General features: G+C 44.5%; 1 protein-coding gene across 1 annotated transcript in view; it reads right to left on the bottom strand.

Annotated features, from left to right (window-relative positions):
- Positions 1 to 13,961, bottom strand: part of L3MBTL3 (L3MBTL3, histone methyl-lysine binding protein) — a 167,974-nt gene that overhangs the window by 54,416 nt on the left and 99,597 nt on the right. The window contains 1 exon segment of the mRNA XM_014522505.2: positions 2,094 to 2,196. Coding sequence (XP_014377991.1) covers positions 2,094 to 2,196 — 103 coding nt within the window.

The following is a 13,961-nucleotide window of genomic DNA, read 5'->3' as shown; positions in this document are numbered from 1 at the left end:
GGATGGGGGGGGGGCCAGGGCCAGGTGGCAAAGGGATCGGGGAGGGGCTCAGGGGACAGGAGAGGGATGGGGCCAAGTGGGGAAGGGATCGGGGGGGACTCAGAGGGCTGAGAGGGTGAGGCCAAGTGGGCAAGGGATTGGGGGGATGGGGGAGCAGGCGGGGCCAGCAGGAGTCCCCCCCACCATCCCCCTCTCCCCCCTCCTCCAACCCCTTACTTACCTGCAGTGGAGTCTGGGTCTAGCTCCCTGAAGCTGGCACACTACCTGTGTGTGCTTCAGTGCAAGGGCTAACCATAGAGACACTCTGGCAGCCAAAGAATCTTTATGGAGGACCCAGCCTCTGGTTGCCTCAGGGCATAGTCCGAGACTGTGCCCTGCCCTGCTTTTTTTCTATGCAGGTTTTTTTCACCCCTGGATTTTCAGGGGTCTAATTTTGCCCCCGTGCTACAAATATGCAGCGCAGGAAACTTTTTTTCATTCCTGCACATGCCTCTTGCAGCGTCTCAAAGGGGTATGAGACGCTGCAAGAGGCACGTGCGGGCTGGTCTGGACACACCCACAGTGTTACTGATATAACACTAATGACTGGCAGGAACATGAACTTTTATTGGAAAAATTATAGAAGCTGGGGACTTAGAAAATCCAGCATTTTCTGGCTAGCAGGCCTTACTTCTCTGCTCAGGGTCAGACTTATCAGCACATTTGGAATCAGGAAGGAATTTTACCCCATAATCAGTAGACAGACTGTGGCGGGGATAGAAAGGTTGCCTTCCTCTGTAGCAGGGACCATGGTCCTCTTTCTTGGATCTCTTAAACATATGCCATATACTTTAACAAACTACTTCTTGTCCTTGGCAGTAGCAGGATATTGACAGTGCCCTGATCTCCCAGCTTTACCTGTCGCAAGTTAAAGGGTGTTTTTAGATTTCAAACATTATGCCTGATGGCGAGCATCTGGAGTCTTAAACCACTGATGAGACTGCTGAGAGCTGATGGGAGACTCTGCTTAGGTCCTGGTGAGATCTAGGCACTCTCTCAGAGTCTGGACATCCAACACACACAACAGATGTAATCCATAGCTTGCACCTCTCATGAACAAATGCACCAAGCTCAGGAACCCAACTCATGTGCTTTCTCTGCTGTGGTCATTCCACATTGCACATGCAACACACCAAACATGCATCCACAGAGACGTAAGTGACGCATGTTGGAGGAGTTGTCTTTAAGAACAGATTAGACAAACAATTATCTAAGATGCTTTAGTCAGAGGTGATCCTGCCTTGAGCCAAGGGGATGACCTCTTGATGTCCCTTCCAGCCCTACTTTTCTATGATTTTCTACCTAAGTTCTACAGAGTTTGCCAAAGCCTTTGATTCCAGTTGATATTTATTTTTGTGCTTAAACACTTTGCATTGATTGCATTTCATTAATGGGGCAGGGGTCTCAGGGTCATCTGATACTGTAAACATGCTTAAAAATAATAATAGAACTTGTGATCTCGCTCTCTCTTTTCAATTGGTCTTTCCCTTGCCAAATCTTTTTACAGAAGACCTGGGACTCTCTCATTTCTTTAACTTGCATCAGAAAGATGCACAAGGAAGGTAACGATAGCAGCAGGCTCATCTGATAGAGGTAATGACAGAAGTAGAGGATATTTTAAAAATGCTCTGCCAAAAAATTTACAAAGCAATAAACATAAAAAACTGAGCCATAATAAAACTACCACCTGGATCATTTTAAATGTACAAAGTTGATATAGCACAATTTTTGCATCATTTTCTAATCTGAACAGTCAAATGAGTAGCCCTATTAAGAACAAAGAGAAGAGCTACTAGATTTGTTATTTGCAAGAAGAAAAACTGTTGAATATGCTTTTTCTTGGCACACCTTGCTGCAAATAAGTTACAGAAATAAGTTACAGATTGTTAATGTTAATTTCAGCAAGTTCACCATGGCAACTGAAGTCAATGTGCATCTAATTTATTTTCAACTCTGCCCTGCTTTCTTGAGAACAGGAATTAACAGGTGCCCTCCATCTAAAGGATATAATAATACAAAGCAGCAGTTAAGAAGCAACTGTCTATAGAATGTACCTATGATGGCCCACGTGTCTTGCTCGTTTCATGTGTCCAACTCCTTTGCATCCTGCAGTAGGGCATCCTCCATTTTCTAAAGCTTCCACTAATTCCAAGGGACCTACATACCAGGAAAAAGTGTGAAAATAAAAGCCATTACATAAAATCAAACAGTAGCAAGAATAGGGCGATTACATTAAAATACTGAGAATTAGTAGCTAAATAACACATGATTTAAAAGTACTTTTAAAAATAATTTTTGCAAAAGTATGATGAAAATAATACATTTCTATAGGAGTAATAAAATAGTCTGTGTAACTGAACAGGACAAGTACTTGGAGCAACTGTTTTAATTGTAAAAACACATATATTCATAGAATAGAAGCTGCAGCTATGTCATTTAAAAGGGGGAAAAGCCAAACTAAGACTTCCAGCTGTGTTTAAAAACAGAGAAATCTGTTCGTAATAGATATTGATCTTCAGTGCGCTTGGCGTGAATTTTCCAAGCTAAACAAAAGAGAGAAAATCAATGAGGAATACAACATTGTAGCACATCTTTGACAGGTTTATTCTACTGAACACTTGGCATATCTAGCTTTTATCAGCAGATAACAGTAAAGATTATAGAGACTTTGAAGAGTATGACTGAGACATTAGCTCTGGTACTCAAACAAAATGACAACACACAATCCATTATTTGATAGCATGTGACACACTGAGATTCTCTAGCAAATATGAACTGCTTTCAGTCTTTCTTTCTTGAAAAAAATACACCTACATGGCTTAGATCAACCGACACAGATACATATTCAGATACACATAAGAGATATATAAAATGTACCTAAGTATTCTTTCCTACAGGCAATACATATTTTCATTCATACCAAGAATAACAAAGGGAGTATGACCAATGTGTATGTGTATATATGGCTTAGATAAATCGACACTGGGGGCATCTACACAAAAATACTGTACTGCAGAGCTAACAGTCACTGTCTATACATGTGGGAGCTATTAGTCCACAGTAAACTAATTAACTCTGCCCTAAGATAGTACAGTGTGGAAAAGACTTACCTGATAAGGAGCGGAGGCGGTGGGATACTGCACCGGAAGATGAAAGTGGTGAAAGTGAAACTGCGGCAGGCAGAGCCACCACAGGAAAATACAAAAAGGAAAAAAAATTGTCGAGCCCAAAGGAGCCGGGATCGGCACCCCCATCAGTGTGGGCATGCTTTATAACAGTGTATCAGGAACAACTGGGTGGCCAGAACCCTGGGTCCAAGACAAAAGGCCCAGTGGAAGACAAGCAGGGGGGACCGGAAGTGGCATCCACAGCCAGCCCAGAGGGGCCAGAGAACACAAGCAGTCCCAGTGAGGGCACCTGGTGGTTACCCCAGGAAGGGGTCTCCACAAGATTGCAGGACCAGAGAGGGCCCAAGGATTTGTTTACAGGGCCAACATGGATCAAGGAAGTCGGCAGTGGAGCCTAGAGCCTGGCAGGACTCAGCAGAGCCAGGATACAGAGGAGACTGACGGACAGCAAGTACCAAGCCCGGGGCAGAGGCGACACATCGGGGAATGGACCGGTACTGAAGCCGGACAACGTATAATTGGAAAGGAGGAAGGCTGTGGGAAACGCTCGGGATAGTAACATTGCCCATATCCAGCGGCCATCATATTCCAGGAACCCGAGCACTGAGAAGGCACAGGACAACAGCTTCAACGATGCAGGTGACGACATCGTAGTTGGCATTAGGCAGGGTGTAGGGGAGGTGGAGCCCCACAAAGGCGGAACAGCAGGAACGACTGAGGGGAGACACAAAGGGGAGGCGGGACCAAACATCGTCCTCCCAATTTGAAGGCAATTATCAAAGACTTGACAGACGAGGCCCCCTGGTGAACCGACCCGAAGCCATTCCACTAACCAAGTTGTTCATCCCTAAGAATAATGGTGAGCCTTGAGAAGAATCCCCATAAGCAACGCACCAGAGAGAGACACGGAAGACTATATACTTCCTGACACAAGTACTATCCTACAGCGGTGTAGTAATATGCAGTGAAATATATGTGTAGACGACGACGACGGGGCTGGCTGGGGCACAAGGGCTTTTCAGTGCGGAGGTTGCCAGCTGGTTAGCCCTACAGTGTAGTACATTTGGGCCCAGCCAGCCCCTCTGCAGAACACTGAACTGGGTCAGGGCCGCTCTGGGGCCTCCTGCCAGCTTGGGCTGCTCCATCCCAGCTCAACATGCTGTGGTCCCTAGTGCACATGCAAATGCTGCACCTAGGAGCAATGAACCAGAGTGCATACTGTAAGATTTATCTAAGGGATTCTTTCCTACAAGAAATACACATTTCCATTTACCGCAAGGATAGTGAAGGGAATATTTGTCACATCACTAAGTAAATCTTATATTTTATATGTGCATCTGAATACGTATCTGTGTGGGTTTAAGCCATGTAGTGTACACACACACACATACACACTTTATGACATATTTCAAAAGCATCCTTTTCATCCCACTGGTATGACGCTACAGAAATTGTATAATAGAAAATTGAGATCTCTTATCATATTAAAAAAAAATCCATAGCCACAACTCAATGACATAAATGAAAACACAAATACATTCAGATATACAAAATCACATAACATACAAGGGGCTGGATTTTATGAGTGAGTTTGTGTATCTAACTTTTTTACTACAATCTCAACTGCCATGCAAATCGCTAGCTAGCTGAAAAATCCAACTTTCGTGCTCATTTGGGGCATGCAATTGTGCACGCCAGTTTTGAAATGGACAGATGCATGGCATCCATACAGATCAAGAGGTATAATATTAATTTCACTTTTGGTGTAAATCACTTCAAAGATGAGAGTTGCCCTTAACAATACTAACAATACTTAAATCAATAAATAGTATAGCACACACTTAACAGCAAAAATAAAATTCCTATGGAGAGAGGAAATGGCATCCTGATGAGCTTAGCAGTCAAGATTAGAAAAGGAGGGTCCTAAATCCACTTTCGTAGTTTCAAGTGCTGCAGAGTCAGTGCATTCTTGGAATTCCAATAAAATTCCACAAAAACGGAAGAGTGTCAATGTTGCACTACTATTCAAGATAGGGTAAGCAGAACAACCCAGATAAATATATAGCGATCTTGGGTACAGTACTAGAAAAACTGATCATGGATTCAAGGAATAAAGGATTAAAAGAGAAGAATTAATTGATGTCAGTTAATTTGTTTTTTCTGAAAAATGGGTCTTGGCAAAAAAACCCCAAATTTTTTTTTGGTCCAATACTCCAATTTGTCTAGGTTACTCTGAATCCTAGCCCTACCCTTCAGCATATCTACTACTCCACCCAGGTTGGTGTCTTCTGCAAACTTGGTGAGGGTGCACTCCATCCCATCTTCCAGGTTGTTGATGAAGATATTAAAACCAGCCCCAAGACCAACCCCTGGGGTACTCCACTTGATACCAGCTGCCAACTAGACAGTGAGCCATTGATTAGTACCCATTGAGCCCAATGATCCAGCCAATTTTCTATCTACCTTACAATCCATTCAGTCAACCCATACTTCTTTAGTTTGCTTGCCAGTATGTTGTGGAAGACCATATCAAAAGTCTTGAGAAAGTTGAAGTATATCACGTCCACTACTCTCCCCATATCTACAGAGCCAGTCATCTCATCACAGAAGGCAATCAAGTTGGTCAGGCATGACTTGCCCTTAGTGAATCTGCGCTAACTGTTACTAATCACCTTCTTCTCCTTCAAGTGCTTAAAAATGGATTCTGTGAGGGCCTGCTCCATGATTTTTCCAGGGACTGAGATGAGGCTGACTGGTCTATAGTTCCCTAGATCCTCTGTCTTCCCTTTATTAAAGCTGGACACTATATTTGAGCTTTCCCACTTGTCTGGGACCTTTCCTGATCACCACATGTTTTCAAAGATAAGGACTGAGTCCACACGTAAACTAATGATAAGATGATAATGGTTAGTAATTTGGCCTTTGAGGTTGCTGCCCATTAGCTCTACTTAACTCATTCCTTCATAAAGTACACTGACACACCTTGGGTACAAAATGCATGATCTATATACTGCTCAATCCCAAATAAGCATTAACATATGAAACAATACAGTACACAAAACAAGGAGCTAAATATAGTAAAAAGCAGAAGTTAAGATCATTTTATGAAATAGTCATTTCCATAGCTGCCATTATGTCACTTGCAAGCCACTGCTTTGATAATCAACCAGTTGATTTGCAGTGAGCTTGGAACTAATAAACTCAGCATTTACGGTGAGAAATTTAGCATCATTTTAAATTTTAAAAAATGCAAACATGTTTCTGATTTACTGCTGCAACATATCAAATAATAATTATATCAGCATTTCTCCATGATTTGGTTCTACTGATAGCAAAAATGGAGGTGAATTTGGATAAATCCAGATGGAATTTAGAAATGTGGGGTTGGATAAGAATTTGCAAATTCAAACAGAACTAAATGTTCTCCGACCCAGGCTTCTTGTAAATATCCCAAACTGGGGACACTCTGATAAAAGAAAGAGAGATTAGGAAAAAAATAGTGAAAAAATTACATTGTAGAATTTTTAAGAAGTCGATACAATTCTTCCTTTTTACTACTGAAATCAAACCTATTTGATTTCTGCAAACCCATTCCTGTAGTTCCATAAATTTCCAAAGCTTGATGCCCATAAGGACTTGAGTATTTCAGGAGACATAGTCTGTATCCCTGCCATTACCTCTTCCATTGCCCCAGTTGCTCAAAACTGATTTTGGATTTTGTTTCAAATGGAAAAGATGTCTCCAGCCCTGGCTACAACTTCAGTTTAATACATAAGCAAACAAATATAAAGGCATGCCAGATTTGGCTTCAGGGAAAAAAGAGCAAACAATAACTGGCTCCCTAAAATTAGATTTACAAGTGTGCTGAGTTTAGATTAAGTAAATAAGATAAAGTTTTCCAGGGCCTTGAAAGACTCACTTGCTAAGTAATTATTCATATAGACTACCATAGGGGAAGTTGCATATAATTATGCTCACCAGCCCTATTTTCAGCTGAAAAGTTTTACAAAAGTTGTGGCAGTTGTTGCCTTGTTACTGAGCCCTGTAAATCTGTTAAACCAATCTTATTAGGAGAGAAGGTAAACAAGGGATTCAGGAAGGCAAGGGAGAAGATGACACCTTTTGTACAGAGTAATTTAAGGTACTAAATATTTACAGTTGTATGCGTTAGGACTGTCAATGTTTGTTTTTAAAGAAGTCAGTCCTTAATAAAAAAAACACCAGTGTTTTTATCCTTTAATAGAATAGGATTGTTAACTTGAAGGATTTACCAAGAAAATCAACAAATCAAAAAAGAAAAAATCTTTGGCATATTCATAGTGTTGAAGTGATCACTATCATAATATGAACCTCAAACCTCAAATAATCCCAAACTCGGGTTGGCAGCAGGGCCGGAGCTGGTGAGCTCCCACAGGTGCCACCAGCAGCAGAGCTGGCAAGCACCCACAGGCGGCACTGCTGACAGCCCTGTCAAGGGGGCCATGTGCCCCACCCACCATACCTCTCCTACGCGTCACTTATGTGTCTGTGGATGCATGTGTGTTGTGGAATGACCACAGCAGAGAGAGCGCATGAGTTGGGTTCCTGAGCTTGGTGCATTTGTTAGTGAGAGGTGCAAGCTGTGGAATACATCTGTTGTGTGTGTTGGATGTCCAGACTCTGTGAGAGTGCCTAGATCTCTCCAGGACCTAAGCAGAGTCTCTCATCAGCTCTCAGCAGTTTCATCAGTGGTTCAAGACTCCAGATGCTTGCCACTGTTCCCTGCTGCCCTGCTTCCCTCCCCCGTGACCAGGCGCAGCTGGGGACAGGGGAACCGCATGGGGATCTCCTAGCGGCTGCTCATTCTGCACAGCCCTGGTGACACGCCTCCTGCATGTGGGGCTGCACTGAGGAAAGTGGCAGGCACAGGAGGCGCACTGCCAGGGCTGGGGGCGGGGGGTGAGGGGATCCCTGTGCAGCCCCACTGTTCCCACCATGCCAGGTCTGGCCTGCTTAAGCCTGCAGCCTGCCCCAGCACAGATCCAGGGGAGCAGGTTCCCCCCTGTTCCCTGAGAGTGAAAGACACGGAATGCCTGGCCAGCTGCATGTAGACCACCCGTGGCACTATTGGCCCCACCTGGTGCAATGCCTCCAGGTGCGGCTTCTCTTAAGGGCCCACAGCATCCCTCACAGTCCATGTGCAGCGGCTGGGCACTCCATGTCTCTCACCAACGCCTCCCCGCTCCCAGCCAGAGTACCCAGCTGGCTGCACATGGACCGCGAGTGGCACTATGCGCCCTTAAGGGAAGCCGTGCATGGAGGTGCTGAGCCCTGTTGGGCCAATAGCACCGTGGGCGGTCCACGTGCAGCTGGCCAGGCACTCTGCATCATTCACCAACAGCTCCCTGCTCCCTCAGCCCTCAGCCAGCTCCCTGTAGGCAGCCTCCCTGCCAGCCAGCTCAACCTCCAGTCAGCTTCCCCCCCACCCCTGCCCCACAACCCCCTGTAAGCCCCACTTTCCTAACCTTACAGGCTCCACAAGGAAAGTGAGCCAGAGGCAAACCTTGGGTCTGACTAAAAGCCTCAGGCCCCACCTTTCCCCCTCTCCCTCTCCTTCCCACTCTGGGCAGGGCTGGGGGTTTCCCGCCCCTTCTCCAATCAGCTCTTGCAGGCTGGAACTCTGCCTGCCTGCCTGCAGAGCTCTTTGCAAGAGTGGAAAATCCGCGGGTTTCTCTGCTAAAAGGGAAAATCCGTCATTTTCCCATCATAAAGATGGGAAATCTGTGGTTTTCTCCGTTTTTCCATGGGAAACGGAAAACCTGGATCCCTGTTGATCAAAGAGGGAGAGAGTGAGGAAGGAATACAAAACAATGGAAAATGGAAGAAAACCTACTTGAGCAAAACAGAATGGGCTTGTTGGCCCTTTTGTTATGCATCTATTTCACTTAATCCTAAATAACTGGCTAAATTTCAGGTAAGTTACTCACATGTTCATCCAGATACTGATGGAGCTCTGGAGGCCTTTGGCTTGTTTCAGTATCCCCAAAATGTCTCCCTCTCCCAAAAGGGAGTGATCCCTTTAATCACTTTTCTGATCTCATCCCTAAATTCCAAAGAAAAATCAGTAACCTCAGAACATGGCTGATGCAGGCTAGTTAGTCTGAAAAATGTCAGCAACCCCCTAGTGGAGTGACCAGTGCCTCACAGGTATTTGGGAAGGAAACTGGAACAAAGGAAGAGCAAGTTCCCCCCTCCGAATGAAACCACCTAGGTGACCAGGTGGAGCCAGTAGACAGTCTGAAGCCAGAGGAGGGGTGAGCAGACTCCGAGTAGGGAGGCCAGCAAAAAGTGGGATTTCTCCACATCTTCTCCCTCAGCTTATCCTCTTCCTTCTCCAGATAATCCCTAGTAGGTGTCTGGCTGCAGCTTAATTTTTTTGTGAAGACCATGAGGTACAGTAGCAGTTGAATAGCTCTGCCTTTTTTGCATCTTCAATTAGGAGCTCCCCCTGCTTCTTAACAGGACTCACAGCTTCCTTGGTTCTTCTTTTCTGGCTAACATAATTAATGAATTTCTTCTTGTTGTCCTTAACCTCCTTTGCCAGGTGAAACTCATTCTATCTTTGCCTTCCTGATTTTGTTCCTGCAGATTCTTGCTTTTTTCTGGTACACTTCCTTGGTGAACTGTCCATTCTTCCACTGCCTGTATGCTTTCCTTTTGCATTTGAGGCATTTTAGAAGCTCCCTGTACAGTAACACTGGTCTCTTGCCATTCTTCTTGTGCTATTGTGTCAGGACTGTTTATTTACTTCTGCTTTCTCTTATTTCTGACACTTTCAGAAACTTAGAAATAAAGTTCCTTTTATAATAAATTCTAAAATAGTTTGTAGAATAGAAAGAAAAGAACACCCTATAGTTATTTAATTTCTAAACTGTCCCTATGTCATTTTCTATTTGGGAACAGTTATTTTCCGTAACTCCTGCCCTCATCCTTCCTTTTCTATTTAATCTGCAATTAACCTATCACTAGTTTGTTTTACAGTTTCCCAACATGCATTCTCAAAGATATCAGTATAGATGTAGAAACAGTAGCTACTCTGCTGTTTAGAGAAAAATGCAAAAAAACACTTATTTTTTATTACACATTTCTTTTTGCTAATATCTGCAATAACCAATACATATTTTACACAAAAAAACTATATTAAAAGAACATTGCAAAGTCCAGTGTTCACATATTTAGAATTAAAATTACCCATATAACTGTAATTCGTCCCTCTGAATGATATTATCCTGCTCCAAGCATGTGGTTGAAATAGATGACCTTGGGAGGTCCCTTTCAGCCCTACTTTTCAATGATTCAATATGTATTATGATATCATCTTTAATTTTACATGATCACGTATTATTTTTTCCACAGGCCCCATGCCACATTCAGTGTACTGGATGGGCAATGCTCACTTAAAAATCAGCTATTAATCAATTATCTTCCTGTTGTTCAATGTCTGACTCCTGTATCTTATTTGTTGCACAGTGTTCAGACCCAACTCTGGGGACAGAATTATTAATTTTCTCATGGTCTAGTTACTGGCACTCATTTTACTGAGTACTTCAGAAATATTAATATATATTCTTCCATAATACCTTGTGAGATGAGAGAATATTATCATCATTTTAGAGAAAGAGTTTTGAGACTTAAAGATTAGTTGCACGTTTCCACTATTTCTAGGCAGTGCTTTGAGACACCAAACACTCATTTTTTTTAGAATACTTTGCACTGTACAGTACTTCATGTATACCAAACACAACTCCTACTGACTTCAGTTCAGATGCAAGATATAATTCAGACCTCCGGATCTCCAGTAGCCATAAAATGAAGAACATACAATTTGCAACCACGTGCTAAAAGTTGGTTTAACTAACTTACATAACGAATACTGGAAATGGGACTAGGCAGATATGGAATCCAATTCTCTAGGCAGCACTCAACTGCCTTAACCATGAAACAATTCTCTCTCCTATTGCAAACCCCAGCCTCATTCATAATACATCATCTAACTTATGCAATAAATGAGGCAGGGTTTCTGCAGAAAACAGCCTCTTTCACTATTGCAGCCCATATTATCCTGCCAAAAGGGCCATTTTGTACAAGGATCCAATGGTCTTGCAGGTTCTGAAGAAATTCCCTTCAATATAGGGTGCTTACAGATTTTTGCCTGTTGGGTCAGGGGGAGTATGGAGCCTGGTTGCATCGGCCTTGGCCAGCAGGCAGGGGTGCTCCAGCAGCCTCTTTGAAGGCTGCTGAAACGCCACTCTCCTCAGCCCTGCCCTGCCCCTCCCCATTCTGGGGTTGTCACTGCGGGAGGGAGCAGACAGCACAGACCTGCTGGCTTCTTTTGAATAGCCAGAGCTAGGGAGGGGGGTGTGGAATAGAGCCCCCTTGCCTTGAGGGCGCAGCCTGGCTCCCCCCAATATCCCAGCCAAGGTAGCTGGGGGGGCCTTGCAAGGCAAGGGGGCTACATTCCATACCCACCCCCCACACCTTTGGCCATTCAAAAGCAGTTGGCTGCTCCCTCCCCTTCCTCCTCCTTCCCCCACGGACAATCACAGGGACAGGGCTGAGATGCTGCTGCTGGCATGAACACCAGCCCTGCCCTGTCCCCACACAAAAAAATTAACCCCGGAGGAAGTATAAGTTCCTTAAAGCACTCTGCTTTAAAGTGCCCTAATCTAATATATTTTACCAAGGTTAACGTTTCACGCAATGTGCCATTTTAAAAGCACTCTGGAGCCACTTAACGTGTGTTAAGTAACAGCTGTAGAGCATTTTCAGGGGCCCAATCATGTGAAAAATGTCACTTGTGTAAGCACCCATGGACAAATATTGCCCAAAAGAGCAAGTTTGAGGTTTGGCCTAGCTTGTGGATCGCGCATAGTATTTTAATAAAGTGACTTTTCAAAAATAAGTTGCAGTGTTGGTCTTGCAAAGCAAGTTAACATTGCTGCTGTATGAAGAGACAAGACAGTGCAAATCAAATCACAGCCTTACTGAATTTTGTCACTAACTTTCACAGGGCCAGAATTTAATCCTAGATCTTTGTAATTCTTCAGGATATGAATGTAATTCTTATGTACAAAGATAAATGTATTCAATCTACAAGGTCAGTAAAACTACCTTTTAAAAAAGTGATTTTGTCAAGCTTCCCATCATAGCTTCATAGTAGTTGGGTCAGGAAGGACCTGAACAGATCATCTAGCCTGACCCCCTGCCACAGGCAGGAATGAATGCTGGGTCCACAAGACCCCAGACAGGTGGCCCTCCTCTGAGCCCTCTCCAGTCTGGTCACATCCCTTTTGAAGTGCAGCGCCCATTACTGGATGCAGTACTCCAACTCATGATATATTTGGCCTGACCAAAGTCATATAGAGGAGGAGTATCACCTCTCTGGACCGGCTTGAGATGCGCCTTTGGATGCATGACAAGATATGGCTGGCCTTGCTGGCTGCGGTCTGGCATTGGCGGCTCATGTTCATCTTGGAGTCAATAATGACTCCAAGATCCCTTTCCACCTCTGTGCTTTCAAGAAGGGAACTCCCCAGCCTATATGTATGCTGTGGATTCCTTCTCCCAAGATGCAGCACCCTGCATTTGTCTACGTTGAACCCCAATCCTATTCTCGTCTGCTCACTTTTGTAGTCTGTCTAAATCTAGTTGTAGCTTCTCTCTCCCTTCAAGTGTGTCCACCTCACCCCACATCTTAGTGTCATCAGCAAACTTGGACAGCGTGCTTTCCACCCCCTGTCCAAGTCGCTGATGAAAATGTTAAACAGTGCGGGCCCGAGGACCGAGCCCTGGGGTACCCCACTGCTCACATCTTGCCAGTTTGAGTACAACCAGTCCACCACTACTCTCTGGGTGCGCCCCATCAGCCAATTTTTTACCCATCTAACTGTGCAGGCACCCATGCCACAGTCGCTTAATTTATTGATGAAGATGGGGTGAGAGAGAGTGTCAAAGGCCTTCTTAAAGTCTAAAAAGACTACATCCACAGCGACACCATCATCCAAGGATTTAGTTACTTGGTCTTAAAAGGCAATCAGGTTGGTCTGGCAGGACCTGCCTTTAATGAACCCATGCTGATTGCCCCTGGCCCCCCGCAGATGTGCTCCTTGATGATTCTCTCCAAGATCTTGCCGAGAACCGAGGTGAGGCTTACAGGCCTATAGTTACTTGGGTCCTCCTTCCTCCCCTTCTTGAAAATTGGGACCACGTTAGCCAATTTCCAATCCCCCAGCACCTGGCCAGATGACCACAAATGCTCATACAGCAGGGCCAAGGACTCCGTGATGACCCCTGCCAGCTCCCTCAACACCCTTGGGTGGAGGGCATCTGGACCTGCAGATTTAAAAACGTCTAGCCCTTCCAGAAGATCCCTAACTACATCTGCGCTGACTGAAGGCCTGATAGAGCTATCCCCAAGATTGTCCCTACCTCTGGTAGGTGGGATATCCTGGTCCCTGTTCAAGAAAACAGAGGCAAAGAAACTGTTAAAAATATCAGTTTCTTGTCTGGAGTAACCACAAGATTACCGTTTGTGTCTTGCAGGGGCCCTACACTGCCTGGTGCCCTCTTCTTGCTCCCAATGTATTTAAATAAGGACTTTTTGTTGTCCTTTATCCTGGATGGCAGCCTGAGTTCCATCTCTACCTTGGCCTTCCTAATAGCCCTTCTACACTCACAGGCCGAGGAGGAGTACTCCTCCTTGATGATAGCTTCTCCCTTCCACTGGTTGTACGCACTGCTTTTAGTCCTCAGGCA

This window comes from Alligator sinensis, unplaced genomic scaffold (assembly GCF_000455745.1).
Source record: "Alligator sinensis unplaced genomic scaffold, ASM45574v1 scaffold889_1, whole genome shotgun sequence".
Lineage (NCBI taxonomy): Eukaryota > Metazoa > Chordata > Crocodylia > Alligatoridae > Alligator > Alligator sinensis.
Note: the sequence above shows the minus strand (reverse complement) of the source record. Positions and strands in the feature narration are given on the sequence as shown.